The 14856-nt window shown below is 33.7% G+C and overlaps 1 protein-coding gene across 2 annotated transcripts; it reads left to right on the top strand.

Annotated features, from left to right (window-relative positions):
* The first annotated feature begins 6 nt into the window (after window positions 1–6).
* LOC111709761 (coiled-coil domain-containing protein 186) lies at window positions 7–11685 on the top strand. Of its 2 annotated transcripts, XM_023483661.1 has the most exons (22): window positions 7–579; window positions 1145–1657; window positions 2141–2198; window positions 2433–2536; window positions 3420–3533; window positions 3980–4063; window positions 4430–4542; window positions 4717–4825; window positions 4958–5095; window positions 5526–5693; window positions 5927–5991; window positions 6470–6589; window positions 6779–6881; window positions 7163–7282; window positions 7839–7958; window positions 8056–8241; window positions 8488–8565; window positions 8887–9021; window positions 9298–9327; window positions 9999–10062; window positions 10296–10381; window positions 11596–11685. In XM_023483661.1, exons 1-22 carry the CDS (start codon window positions 340–342, stop codon window positions 11665–11667), a joined length of 2820 nt encoding a protein of 939 aa, XP_023339429.1. In that variant the 5' UTR covers window positions 7–339; the 3' UTR covers window positions 11668–11685. The 2 variants fall into 2 exon arrangements, with proteins under 2 accessions (XP_023339429.1, XP_023339437.1); XM_023483669.1 differs by lacking the exon at window positions 9298–9327.
* The last annotated feature ends 3171 nt before the right edge of the window (window positions 11686–14856 follow it).

Raw genomic sequence — 14856 nt, 5'->3', positions numbered from 1 at the left:
AGATATTAGTGTTGGCAATAAAAAAATTCTTTTGACGAAAACAGCTTCAAATTCAGAATTTTTATTTTTATTTACAATTTTTGCACAATAAGCGGAATTTGGGAGGTTTTAGATTTTAAAGTTACAACGTTAAGAAGGGTTTTGTCTTAGAACAAAAGATAAATCACTGTTTTTAACGTTCTATGAAATAATATTGATATTTTCTCTCGATCAATAGCATTTTATTCAAGCGTTAAAACGTAATTATAAATATTTTATCAATCTTAATATATATAAAACATTTCTTCGTCCGAATTTTACGGATGATATTATTTCTTCATTTGTGAATATATTTATCTAATGACGATTTCAGATGATGCCAAAATGATGGACGAAGTGGCCGGGGACGAGATGCAAGGAGAAATCGTCTTTCCCGGATCGGACGAATCGGAGAAAGAAAATGGACCACCCAGTGGACTAGACCCTATCCTAAAGAATGGTCCTGAAGATGGATGTATTGCTGAACCTGTAGAAGTAAGTAAAGATGTAAGCAGCAACAACAAAGAAGTTATCAGAAAATCTTTGGAAGATAAGTTGGAGGTAAAGATCTTAATTTATTAAAGGGAGTGTTCGCGAAAAATGAAAAATGAAATATTAACTAAATACTAATGCGTCGAAAAATAATCGATGACTACTGTTTTTAATATCTGAATGATTTGTTTAGAATTAAATTGATTTGTTTACGATCCGAGTGGAATTTTGCATCTTTCCGAATTTGTATGGACGCTGCGTTCTTTGGTGTGAGTCGTTTTTAACAATTTTCTCCTTATAGACGCAACAGATAGAAGTAAGATTAGTAGCGATTAAAAGCGCTTTTTATCGCATTAAGCCTATACCCCCTTTCATTTTTCGCGAACACTCTCTTTAACCTTTGTTAACAATGAAATGGGAGCAATTGTTTTCGAGTTATCTTTTTTTATTCAATCTTTGTATTAAGATAATGCTTTTTATGAAAAATCTTTATAAGTTTGAGCAATTTCAGAGAAAACTATTCAATAAGAGACGAGGGCTTAGAGCCGTAATGATGTTGTATGTTTTAGTAATAAACTAATCTTATTCAGTTAGTACAATTTCGTGTTCCTTTTATTTATATTGAAATTTTTAGAATTCAGAAATACAAGCTGAGAAACTTTACCCGTCATTACATCATGGAACCGATATCCTTCTTTCCCAAACTCCTATTCCGAAAACTTCTGTTTCTGAATATCCTGTTTCGGAAATTTCTGTTTCGAAAGCTCCAGTTTTGGAAGGTCCTGTTTCGGAAGCTCCTGTTTCTACAATCCCTAGTTCCGTAAATAATTCCAAATCACAATTGGATTTCCGAGATGGGAATACAGACCTAGTATTAGTTACCAACACAGATGCTGAACAAGTTGAGCTATATCAGAATACAATCAAGTCTAATGGTCAAACGAATTTGGTTAATTTAATACCAGTCCATAGAGAGACCTCGGACACAGAATCTCAGAATGGGTTAGACAAGGATACAGATTCAGAATTGCAGAATGAAATTGATAAACAGCTTCCAGACACAGAATTAATGAATAATGGGTTGTCCTTAGCGGAGCTGGAAAAGCAAAATAGTGAACTCATTTCTCAAGCTGAGGATCAAAAGAAGGTTGGTAAAACTTTAAAGGAACTATCGTTGTTATTTCAAGTGACCTTCCATCTAAAATGGGGTATGTTTGATTATCAACGGTGCCCTTAAACCTTTATCAAAAATGTGAAAATATATTTTCTTTCTTTCAAAGTGTTCTTTACAATGTTCCTAAGTAATTTTTAAAAAGAAAAGCAAATAAAACTGTCAATGTTCAGGTATAATAACTAGGATAAATTCATTATTTTGACTGTTGCTCGGTTTCAACAGATAAAGGTTAAATTTACTTTACTGTAATTTATAAATATTGGTTGATTTGCGTTAATCGACGATAATAGTTGGTCCTAGTTTATTTTTTATTTTTAAGTTATCTGGGGTTAACTGAAGTTAATTTGTGTATCAAATTAGGCACACTTAACGTAATTTTTTTCTATTCTTTAGATTTGTCTTGAATCTTGGGTTTGATCTAAACTTTGATCTTGACTGATTCAAACTATGTTTTAGGTGATAGAGATGCTAAGGGTGGAGCTCACAAGAAAAGACGATGACCTTCTATTCACAGGTTTTAATAAAAAATAATAATTTTAACGACTAGGAGTTAGAAAAAAAAATAGCTTTGCGCTATTTCCTTAAAAAATGATGTCTTAAAAACAGACAAAAATGAGAAAGAAAATAATTAGACCATCTGCTGCCCCTAAAAAATGGATTGCCAGAATTTTTTTTAGTAAACCTTGCGTTGATAAAGGTTGATGTGGACATTTAACTAAAATTGTGAACAGCCCTTTTAACTATCTAGAAACAGAGCTGAGGAAGACAAAAGAAAAAACGGAAAAGGAGATGAAGAAGGTCCTGGAGGATTCAACCAGGAAGTTCCAAGAACTCAAGAAAGCGTATGAGCAGGTTTATTTGATAAGTTTCTAAAAATAAAAGTATCCTCGTGCTTGTTTTCCATTTAATTATTAGTTTAAACCAAATTTAATAAACAGCAAGAAGAATTTAAACTAATTAAGCTAAGTTGAACCTGAGGCCGAATTTAAAGAATTTGAGCGGCGGCTTAAATTTTTGCCGCCGCTCAAATATGGTTGGTTTCACTTAAAACTGTATTCAATGTTTCCAGATTTAAGCCGGCGCTCAATTGAAACCGGTTTTTGGCGGATTTAAGACGGTGCTCAAATTCATTAAATTCGGACATTGTTCTCTTATAATAGAGCTTGGGCACAAAAGAAGTAGTTGAACTAAGTCTATTTAGTTCAACTGTGTCTCGCTTTTCATCAAATTTAAACCCTGCATATTTATTTTCAGTTATTTGTCGAAAGTTTTCAGACTAAACATTAAAATTGGCTTTCGACTTAACCAGAGATGGAATTTAAAGAATTTGAGCCGCGGTTTTAATCCGCCAAAACCCGGTTTAAATTAAGCGCCGGCTTAAATCTTTAAACATTTGATACAATTTGAAATGGAACCAACCATATTTAAACCGCGGCTTAAATTTAAACCGCCGCTCAAATTCTTTAAATTCGGCCACTGATAAATTATTTTTCTCACTAGAATTTAATATAACTTTTAATATATTTTTTTAAAACTTCTAAAACCCCCCCTCTGTAAATAATGAAATTCTAATATCGTTTTCACTTAACACCTTGAATCAGTTTATGAAATGATTATTGAGTAAAAAGTAGCCAAAAGTGGAAAAACGTACCGGTTGATGTCCGATGGTTATTTTACACCCAATCTTAGAAAATCATCATCATTCTTCTCGTCGACTTCTAAATGCATAATGCAGGCCAACCGTGAGAAGGAGAGTATGGTGATCAAGTACGCCATGGGAGAGAAGGATATTCTTATTGCCAAGAGGGGAAAAGAAGCCGCTGAAAAAAAATTAAGCGACGCGTTGAAGGTCAGTTATTAACATTGTGTGTTTTCAAGCCAATATTGATGCGTTTTCATTCGTATCGAGTAAATAATTTTAATTTTATCTGTTGAAACCGATCAAGATTTACATAATTCAAGAACTTGAGAACTGAATTAGGCATTAATCGGTTTTGATTTGAAGGATTAAAATTTCTGCTGTAAGAGAAAATTTGCATAAAAATGCGTTTCGGTTTCCCACATCTTTCTTTGAATTTTGCTGATTTTCATATTCATTGCTCATTGAGTTAGTATACAATACATTAAAAGTTATAAGTATTTTGTAAAACTTAAGGTACAAAAACTAAATGTTTTTCAAACCAAAGATAATTTAGTTCGGTGAAATATGTTATACAACTGTTTTCCGTTTATTAGATTGATAGTATAGGAAATAGTTAAGTAATCATAAATATTTGCAGATACAATATATTCTAGGACAAGGAAGGTTTCCAGTACAAGATCAAAACTCTGGGAAATGAACGAACCCGTCTCCAGGCTCTATGTGATACTAGAGCTCAGGTAATTAGAGGGTGGGATCAAAAATTTTCATCAATCATCAGTCAGAGTATGGCAAAAAATAAAAGAGACAATAATAGCTAAGAAAGAAGGGAAGAGGTGGAAGGCAGAGGGTGAGCGGATGGAAAGTTTTTTTTTAAAATATTATGGAAACTTTACCAGCTAAGAAAGAAGATAAGATGTGGAAGGAAGGAAGAGGGGTAAGAAGATGGAAGGTTTATATCTTGAAAAATTAAGGAGACAANTTAAGCAGATAGAAGGTTTATATACATTAAAATATTAAGGAAACGATAGCAGCTAAGAAGGAAGGGAAAAGGTGGAAGGAAGAGTTTAAGCGGATAGAAGGTTTATATACATTAAAATATTAAGGAAACGATAGCAGCTAAGAAGGAAGGGGAAAAGTGGAAAGAAGAAGTAAAGCAAATGGAAAGCAAGATTTCTGCTGTATATTCAAAACTCAAATTAGAAGCTGATGCACACAGGTAGTACTTTTTATCTTTGACTTGCATTGCAGAATATTCTTTAGATCCATTTCGGAGAGTTTTTCTTCAATACTCGATATTTTAAATCGAAATTTGAAAAGTACTAATCAACTTGTGATTTGATTATGTAACAGGCTTGACAATTGTCACTAAGAAATATTGTGTTTATTTTAGGGACACAAAAGATAGTTTAGACCGGACCCTGATTCAGTTAGCCGAACTTCAAGGTTCGATTGATAAAGTTAAATCAGACAGCCAAGAAGTTATTAATAAATACAAGCAGGTAAGAATCCTTTTTTTCCGATATTGAAAAAAAAACTTTTTCTAATAATTGATGAGATGAGATGATTGACTAGAAATAGGGGTAGGGTGGTATATTGATTGGTTGATTGATTGATTGATTGATTGATTGCAGGACGAGATGAAAACCAAGAGACTAGAGAAGGAGCAGGAAGTCAAGCTGATGATTGACTCCGTGGCTGCTCAAGAACTGGATCAATTAAGGAGAAAACACAAACTCTTAATTGAGGAGAACAACGAACTCTCAGTCAAGGTTTGGCGCTACATTCTTTTATTACAATTTTTTTATATGAAACATAAATTTTGTAAAATGTATAAAGCAGTTTTTAAAATGTAACTAGCATGTTTTTATCAATTCTTTCGACTTTTCTTGTCTTCACCATCTCCCTTTATATTCTTTTTGTTGTTGTAGCTTTCCAAATTGTGCTTACTCGGTAGTATAAAATGACTGATTTGTGAGTTTGTACAACCTAACATCTCAGAGTGTATAATCAGGCAGATCACATTTTAGTAATCCCGATTTCACGTATATGAACTTCATTGTTTTGAGCTAATGTTACTTTTACCAGGTTTACATGGGATTGCTTAGAAAATCCGGAATCAGGTTTTGTGATTACTGGGACACCCTTTGCTTAGTTTATGAACTTCCTTGTTACTAATTTTTAAGTTTATCTATTGTTTAGGTGCAGGCTGCTGAGAAGGAAAGGTTAGGGTATGAATCTAGTATATCGGAGATGAAGGTGACCCTGGAGAACCAGAAGACGGAGATAGTCGACCTCTACGCCAAGTCTGCAGAGCTAGAGTCCGTCAAGATACAGTTAGATAGAGAGATGGAGAAGTGTGCAGCTAAGGTGAACACTGAACATGAGTATATTTTGTCAGTACGTCCCTCCCCTCNGGGGGGGGGGGGGGGGGTCAAAGAAGAATAAAAAAATTTTCCTTGTTTTCTCTCTTATAACCCCCTTCCTCTCAGGGTGCACCTGGTCAAGATTCCAGAGTGACAAGTAAAATGTACTGCAATTATTAAGGGCGTCCATTTTCTAAAATCTAACTCTTCAAATGACAATAATGTTAATAATAACAGGATGGTGAAGTGACCCGGTTACGTGCTGACGCAGTGGACCTTTACGCAGATATGGCAGCCTGCAGGTAAATTATTGATTTTTTGCGTCAATCAAATTCAGAACTTCATAGAACTGATCAATGGAAGGGGGGGGGGGGAATACGATATGCAATAAAGGGGTTTATATTTTCTTTATAAATCATTCCCCCCCCCATTGATTAGTTATGTTGGCGCTTAATTTTTAGAGGGTTTTATTGGCTGAATTGGGAAAAATAAATGATTTTTAGGGGAAAATCGATATATTTTGATTTTCGTTTTTTCATTTTTCCCCCCAGGTGGTCATCAAATATCATTTTTATTATATATACTCCTGAAACAATAATAAACAAGAAACCTGTATCAAACTAACTCATAAACTTTACTTGTTGCTTATGTGTAATTTAATGATATAGTGTCTTTTGATAGTGAAAATAATAAGAAAAAATAAAACCAGTTCTAATACACGTCATGTTACAAAATCAACATTTTTCCTGTCTTATCATTTAGTAATTTTTCGTGTGTTAGGCGTAAGGAGTCCGAGTTGCTTGAATTTACGCAGAAGTTGACGGATAAGAATGTGACGCTTCAATCCGAGTTTTCTAATACAGAACTACGGGCAAATTTATTAGAGGAGGAACATTCCAGGTAGGACAGATAAACAGTTTCTGATTCTCTTTGAAAGATTTTTATGTGTTCTAAAATGATCAGAAAGTCGCATTTTTATTTAATAATTTTTAAGGATTTTGGGGTTAATATTAACATTCTTTAAAAAAGAAATAAATACAATGCATTGGACAGTAGACGGTTCTTATGCTCTTCAATGTTTACCTCTAGATTGGTGAACCTATTGGCCAAAGCTGAGACTCGGTTATCTGATCTTGAATCTGATCTGAAACTTCAAATATCAAATCTAACCTCGGAGAATTCAAGGCTTCAGGTATAAAATGACATGAATGCTCCTTAACAAACATGCTAAAGATCAAACTGAAAACCCGGAGTATGAGATGGACTTGAACCTCTGACCCTTGCAAAGGATGCCTGATGGGGNAATGATTTTTTGGGAATTACTACAAAGTGGACAAACCTTTTCAGCGGAAAACTTCGAAAATAGTTTTGGTAATTTTTGAAAATATATCCTTCGACCACATCCACGAAATTTGTTTGCAAATAAATTTTTGCTAACCTAATATTTCGAATTCAATTTTCCTGCCTAAATAGGTTGAGTTGTCTGAGCGAATATCTGAGTCTGAGTTGGCTGTCCAGCAGGCGGTAGATGCTAGGAACGAGGTTAATGTTATGCGCCGGCAGCATACTGCTAGAATAAGGGAACTGACCAAGGTAATTTCGGCCCTGTCTTCTCATTATTTTTCTGGCCCCCCCCCCCCCCACTCCTCCTACTTGTTGGCAACCTTGCGTGAAAAACAGGTAGTCACTAGTCAATAGTCATGTGCACGCGAGGTTGCGAAGAAAATTAGGATGGGTTGGGATTTCACGGCACCTACCATTATATTTTACCATTGATTTTTGTTGCCTTTTGTTGTGTTTGTGCGTAAGGCGGTGACGTCTGACCGAAATTAAAGGTTTGATTTTTTTCAGGCATAATAGTTATTCCTTTTCTCCATAGCAATCAGCATTTAGCCTAGCATGTATGTTTAATGTTTATTTTATGTCTTTTTTAAAGAAATCACAAAAACGTCTGTTGATTTAAATGGAGCTCTTCTTAAGGGGATGGTGGAGATGTTAAGTTTGATAAAATTCAATTTGATTTTGTTGAAGAAATTTCGATCACTAATTAGGCGTGCAGCCAAAAAATTGGAAGATTCCCCCATTCCTTATTATAAACATTGGACCAGGATTTAAAAGTTTTCAATTTCATATCAAGTTTTAAATTCAGGAATTGAATGGAGCCAAAAAACGAACTGATCCCCAGGATCCAGAGAGATCCAGTTCACCAAACTTGAGTCCCATCTCCAGATCTAGTTCTAGTACATCCTTACATAAACCAGATATCCAGGTTCATTCATAAGCATTTAAATCAGATATTTGAGACACACAACTTATGCCCTCTGTTAAATGTGTTTAAAAAAAAGTTATTTTATGTGTTTTTTTAGGATAGTTCTCTGGGTTTATTAAAACCGGTTTCTCCTAGTTTGTCAGCTAACCCTGTCTCCCCAACAATATCAATGCACTCGAACAGTAGCTATGATGATCGTCGATTCGATCAAGATCGTCTGACAGTTCGTGAATCTGGAGTTGGGATGAAAAGGTGGAATTCTGATGTGAATAGGAATCATCAGGTAATTGAACGTTCAAGTTAGCTGGGTGTCTCAAAAAACGGACTTTAATAAAAGTTTGGGTGGTTGGTAGATGATCACCATGGCTTCTGTTGTTCAAAGATTAGAAAAAAACATGAGATTTAGTGTGTAGTGTAACGAAGAACGTGTTGATTGTTTTTATACTGACAAAAAGAAATTTTTTAGATATAAATACTGCGTAGGAAATTTGAGGTTTATATGCATAAATTCTAATTGAAAATTATCAAGATGGATGGTCCTGTACCTGATACACAAATGCTGGTTGAGAAAATAGTAAAACTTCAACGATCTTGTGCTCGACGACAGGTAGGTTTTGAACCAAATATAATGGATATCGAGTAGCTGGAGTATTTTTTCAATAATTACTGCGGGGGGGGGACGAGTTTAATAGTTTTTTTGAGTGAATATTTTAATAATCAAACAGTTGAATGAACGGTTAAATAAGCATTTATTTAGATGAAAATTGTAAAACTTTGTGTATGTCCTCAATTATATGAATGACTAATGAGTATTATGTGAAAATTTTCATATTTCTCCACATCTTAAAAAAAACGTTCACAGAATCTCTTAGTAATATTAGTTTTTTTAAGCAAATCCTTGTTTACAATATGCCCCCCCTGTTTACAGGAGAAGCTTGAGTTCCTGGAGGAGCATGTTGAGCAGCTGGTGCTTGAGGTGAGGAAGAAGAACAAGATTATCCAGCACTATATTCATAATATTGAACCTGGAGCACTCGTCTCAGAACAAAGTGATATTCATAAGGTCAGTCCTGTCAATCAATCAAACTTCCCACTTTTTGAATTTATTTTTTTTATCATGAAGAATAGTTTTAAAATTATGGGAAGACGGGTAATTTTCAGAGAATCAAACTTCTCCTGCAACCTGCTTTGATACTTTATGTTTTTGATCTGAAGCAAATAAAAAAAAATAATTTGTCCAATTGTATCAAAAAAAAAATTAAAATCTGTGCCTTTTCTCTGGAAATATTTCGGAGAAGTGATCAGGGTTATGTAAAATAATATGAATTTATTTTTCAAGCAAACTATGCGAGTCCTTCTTCAAGACGAGGTTTGTGCTAGTTTCGTGTGACTTTTTAGGACACATTTTTTCGGATATTATTTTGGTTCGGAGCTTAGTTTTCTACATCAAGTTTAACAATTTTTTGATTCGTTTAATCATTTTATGATTTTATTTTGGTTTGATTTTTACATGAAATTTTCCTATTGTAAAGCTTTGGCCTGATCTGTTTTAACTCACATAATTTTTATTTAATTTTATATTTATATATTTTGGAAGAGGAATGGTGATTTTATTCGATTTATTTGTGTATTCACTTGTGTTAAGTGTTTCTTTTGGGATCAAGGTTTATGTTTTTTGAGTTTTAGTCTGTTTTTTTTTAATGTTTTTATAGTATATATGTATTTATGAAATGTTTTAAATTTTAGAAAACTCAAATGGAGTCCAGTTAATTCAGTACTGTACACACTGTACAAACAGATTATAAGGACCCCGCAAATTATTCTAAAATACTTGGGACATAAAATGTCGCCATCCAACTATGAGTTTGCCCACTTTAGTATTTATTCACTTTGAGTCCCCCCCCCTCCCGCCTTTAAAAAAGAAAACATTTATTTTTATCATTTCCCTTTATATTGTCTCTGAATAATCGTTGTTCACCTTTTTCTAAAAAATTACAAGTATTTGAATTTAAAAAATTAAAAGAGCCTTTAAAATTTCAGGCTGTGATTTCCCAGCAGGGAGGAATTATGTCGAGCATTTACGGTTCTAAAGTCACAGATTCAGGTGAGACCATTATTACTTCAATGTATCTTATATTTCATCTAAGGTTAGAACTTGTGTAGCAATAATCTACACAGTTCTAAAGGGACTAAAAATACAAAAGTTCCGACTCCTGTCCAGTGTCCATTTATTTATATATTTCTTTTATTCAGTAATCAGTATTAATTTATTTACGATTTTTTAATTCGAGTTTTTTTTACTTCTACAATTATTCCTGATTTCTAACTAAATTCTAGGTTTAACTTTCGAGTTGTGCCTGGAGATGAACAAGAAGTTGCAGGCTGTCCTAGAAGATACTTTACTAAAGAATATCACGCTTAAGGTAATGATCAACACCATTTTGAGAATTATAAATCATTTACTCGACGCCCCTGCCGCGCAATGGAAGTTTTCTCTCCAAAAATTTTCGGTACTTTGCTAACTCCGCCACTGTCGGGGCAAAGAGACCTAGTAAGGTTCTTCATCTTTCCGGTCTTCAGCAACAACTTCAGTCTCTCCAAGGGAAAGTCAAAGTTTCTCAAGACCTGTTTTTATATTTTTGCGCAAGTTGGTTTTTGGTTATCATCTGCTTCTTCTGTCATTACCAAGCGTTAAATGCAAGGGCCATTGTTATTTTAATTACGCAATAACATTGCTACGGAGGGGTGAAGTGCAAGGCCCTTGTTTTTTTAATTACTCAATAACATCGCTACGGAGGAGTGAAGTGCAAGGCCCTTGTTATTTTAATTACTCAATAACTTGGCTACCGAGGGGTGAAGTGCAAGGCCCTTGTTATTTTAATTACTCAATAACTTGGCTACCGAGGGGTGAAGTGCAAGGCCCTTGTTATTTTAATTACTCAATAATATGACTACGGAGGGAAGTGCAAGGCCCTTGTTATTTTAATTACTCAATAACTTAGCTACCGAGGGGTGAAGTGCATGGCCCTTGTTATTTTAATTACTCAATAATATGGCAACGGAGGGAAGTGCAAGGCCCTTGTTATTTTAATTACTCAATAAATAAATGATTAAATAAAACAGTCACTCATCAGTCAGAGTTATTTTAATTACTCATAAACATGGCTACGGAGGGTTGAAAACTAATTATTAAGAAAGATTGCAAATAGTAACTTAAAACCAATGGCTATATTATCTTATTCTACCAAAGAATATGGAATTTGTTTTTCCACATTCTCATCAGATTTTATACGCAGCCATTTTAGCAATACTTTTTTATATATTGATTTGATCGATCTTGAGGTGAATCATTATCTTGTTAAATGGTCGTTTAGTTAACTACGAAATGGATTATTTTGTTTATATATTTTATTATTTTTCGGTGAATAATTAAGATTAGTCCCCGGTTTTTTCTTTAAATATTATAACAATAATTTTGATTATTACATTTTCTTCCTGAGCATAATATTTTGATATTAGTTAGTTCTTCCTTCGTTGTCTTAGACAATTAAAAGGGGAAATATTGCCAATTTATTGTCGGCTTGCATTTTAGCGTAATATTTGTAATCAAATTAATTTAATTTGTATTTATATTCAGGAGAACATGAACACTCTGGGAACTGAGATTGCTAAAATATCTATGGAGCAGCATTCAAAAATCAATAAATAGATCTGATTTAAAATAGAATTCAGTGTTCTTATTGTTTAAAATTCACCAACTAGCAATTAAATTAAAATTGTAACATGCAAATCTGAAGAGATAATTTATTGCAGTATTCTGTAACCTGTATTTTGATTGAAAGGGATCGTAAGACGTAATTTCATGTGACCCTCTATTCAATTGTCTATCCGATTCACAATGGTACCCGTTTAACCGTCATCTGAACAACAATGAGGAGCATATCGTCGTTTTTCTACCTTGTCTGTTGAATTCTAACATTTTCCTTCTTGCATAAATCCAAAAGTCACTTACTGTTCAGAGTAACCATCATTGACAAAATGCAATTTTAATCTAGAAAATCCATTGTATCTTATTCATTCATTCATTCATTCATTCATTCATCCTTTCATTCATTCATTCATTCATGCAATTAGACAAAGGTACCCTAACTTTGTGAATCGTACATGCTGCTTTTTCTTTGTTTTATAATTGAAATCAATTTTACGTCTGCCGTCTACAGTACATTTAAGAATGTTAAAGATTATATTTATTCCGAATACTTCAATGAAGTATGAAACCAGCCGTCGTGAGAAATGTAAAATCTGACAGCTGACTGCCACAAAGTTATGACATTTTATTTAAGATATCTGATTTCTACAAGAGAGATTTTTTTAGAAGGGTTTACTTAGATCTATATGGAATTAGCAACGTTATATCTCTGTACAATGTACATCCTTTGCTATTGTTTCCCAAAAGTGCTTTTACAAACTAAAATGAAGACTGTATTACTTGTTAAGTACTGGTGGAAGCAGCGCAGTACTAGGACCCACAATTGTGTCAAACCAGTTTAAACTAAATCAAAAAGCTTTTAAGTAATATAGTTTTATTTATTTTTGTTTTAATTGAATATCATACCGGGTTTTTTATATTTAGTAATTCATTTCCTCGTTCTAACATTTTTAACTTTCAAACATTTAAATAAATCTATAAAAATGTCAAATGTCTAGATATGTAATTGAATGTTTTTTTGTGATAACTGAATAATTTCATATGACTATAATAGATGTTATAATTTTCTTTGGAATTAATCTTAATATTTTTCAGACAAATGTATTATCTTGCTGGATCCATGCATCCTAGGCATCACGCGAGACGCGTTAAAACTTGTTTGTGATGCGCAAGTTTCTGTTGGAAAGGGGGGGGGGGCTTGAAAGATTTCATTTTGCTCGTTTCGTTTTACTGATTCAGGGGGAGGGGGGGGGGTGCTTAGGCCGGACTTATATCCCCCTCCCCCTGTTTACGCTTTTTATGCATAATGCAGGCTTATTTTAAAAATGAAACTATAAAATTCTAAATCTTATCTCAAGACGATCATGTAAATTTCTCGATTTCACTCGGAGGAAGAAAAGGTCTCACCACCCCCCCCCCCCTTCTCATATTTTTTTATGATCCTGACAAAGATTGTTGTATAAATTGAGAAAAACATATCTTAAATTTTAAGCAAATCTGCGGGTAGTCTATGTATTGAGAGAAATTTTCCTTTCCATCCCCCCAACCTCCCCATGGCCCCAGTTTTGAATTTAAATCGATTTTCTGTATGTATTCATGTCGTTAATGATTAAATCCGCTTATGAACATCATATGAATCACAGCAACCTTTGTACCTCTACAATTAGAAAGCTTCTCTAAAACTAATGTTAACACTGCCACTAGATGGCAGGGCAGTCGGAGAGAGCCATAATATTTATACGGGACACTCCCAAGAAAGGGTTGCCAAGTAGCGCTAGTTGACGAACTTAAAAACTCCCAGATTTAGGGCCCTTCAGTCAAAATCTATTCCGATTTTAAAGATTTTCTTCTTTTTGTTTTGTCTTGACTAATTCACAAATAATATTATCTTGAAAAATCAGCCCCCCGCCCTCTTTTTAAAAAGAATATTATCAAAAATGTAGGCGATATTGGAAATAATAAGCAATAAATGATGTTTTGTTATCCAATGAGGGAGGGAGTGCAGGGAGTGCAGGCCACCTCAATTCGTAATTGTCACCACACATTAGTCAAATATCGAGTCTCTAAGGATTTTGAACTTGATCTCAAAAATAAGTATATGGTGTTAATCTATGATGGTACAGAAACAGAGTCATGTTGAGTTGAAAATATTTCATTTAGGGCCTAAAAAGAAAATCAAGTTTTTCAGATCTTGCCTGAGTCCACTGTGTAATCTTGACCATTTTTCTCTACACACAACAACAGTTGATAAAAAAATTCATGTTTTAAATTTCTTTTACTGTTAAGAATCTCAATATATCATTTATTTTAAGCTTCCTTTACCCAAACTGCAGGACAGGACACTTAAGAAACAGATAAATTTCATGTTTTTTTGTGTATTTCTGCAGCTCAAAATCTTGAATTTACTTATTAAAATCTGTTTTATCTTACTCAAATCTGGGAGTTCAACAGTTATTTAAGTGTTTATGTAAGGTAAAGGAACCTGAAAATAGGTTTTATTTGATATTATTTGTAGCAAATTAGGCAAAATATACAAATAATTTGTAAATTTTGCTGTGAGTAAAGAAAATTGCTCAAGATTACAGAGGGGACTCAGGCAATATTTTGAAAACTTGATTTTTTTTTCTTTTTAGGTCCTTCATGAAATATTTTTAACTCAAATTCTCACCCAGCTAACTTTGGATCTCTGCCGTGTTTTGGTCTCCGCCATGTTGTATTTGTGATAGTGGAGAGGTTTCTATACCTCCATAGTATATACTCCAGATTTTCTGCTATATCTCCTCTTTCGTAGGTGTGATGGTGAAGTATTTACGAACCACCATAGTATATGCTCCATATATCCTCGTTGTAGATTCACTGTTGTAGGTGCAAGGGCGGAGTAAATACATATAACCATAGTATATACTTCATATATCTCCACTGTAGATACTCTGTCGTAGGTGCAAAGTCAGAGTAATTATGTAGCACCATTATACATACTCCATATTTCTGATATATCTCCTTTGTCATATGTGCGATTGCGGAGTAATTATGTATCACCATATTATATACTACATATCTCTGCTGTAGATACACTGTTGTAGGTGTGAGGGCAGAGTAATTTTATACCACCATAGTATATTCTCCATGTTTTGGTGTTGTCGTATATACAAAAGAGGAGATCAAATTAACTAAATCAAACATTTGAAC

This window comes from Eurytemora carolleeae, unplaced genomic scaffold (assembly GCF_000591075.1).
Source record: "Eurytemora carolleeae unplaced genomic scaffold, Eaff_2.0 scaffold46, whole genome shotgun sequence".
Lineage (NCBI taxonomy): Eukaryota > Metazoa > Arthropoda > Copepoda > Calanoida > Temoridae > Eurytemora > Eurytemora carolleeae.
The sequence above is the reverse complement of the archived record's forward strand: the minus strand, read 5'-3'. Positions and strand labels throughout refer to the sequence as shown.

What these genes read in the sequence shown, in the direction of transcription:
- LOC111709761 (XM_023483661.1), top strand. Translation starts at nt 340, where the DNA reads ATGACGATTTCAGATGATGCCAAAATGATGGACGAAGTGGCCGGGGAC. An exon ending in ACAACGAACTCTCAGTCAAG is followed by an intron (nt 5,096 to 5,525) that starts GTTTGGCGCTAC and finishes TCTATTGTTTAG; the next exon opens with GTGCAGGCTGCTGAGAAGGA. An exon ending in TTCTAAAGTCACAGATTCAG is followed by an intron (nt 10,063 to 10,295) that starts GTGAGACCATTA and finishes ACTAAATTCTAG; the next exon opens with GTTTAACTTTCGAGTTGTGC.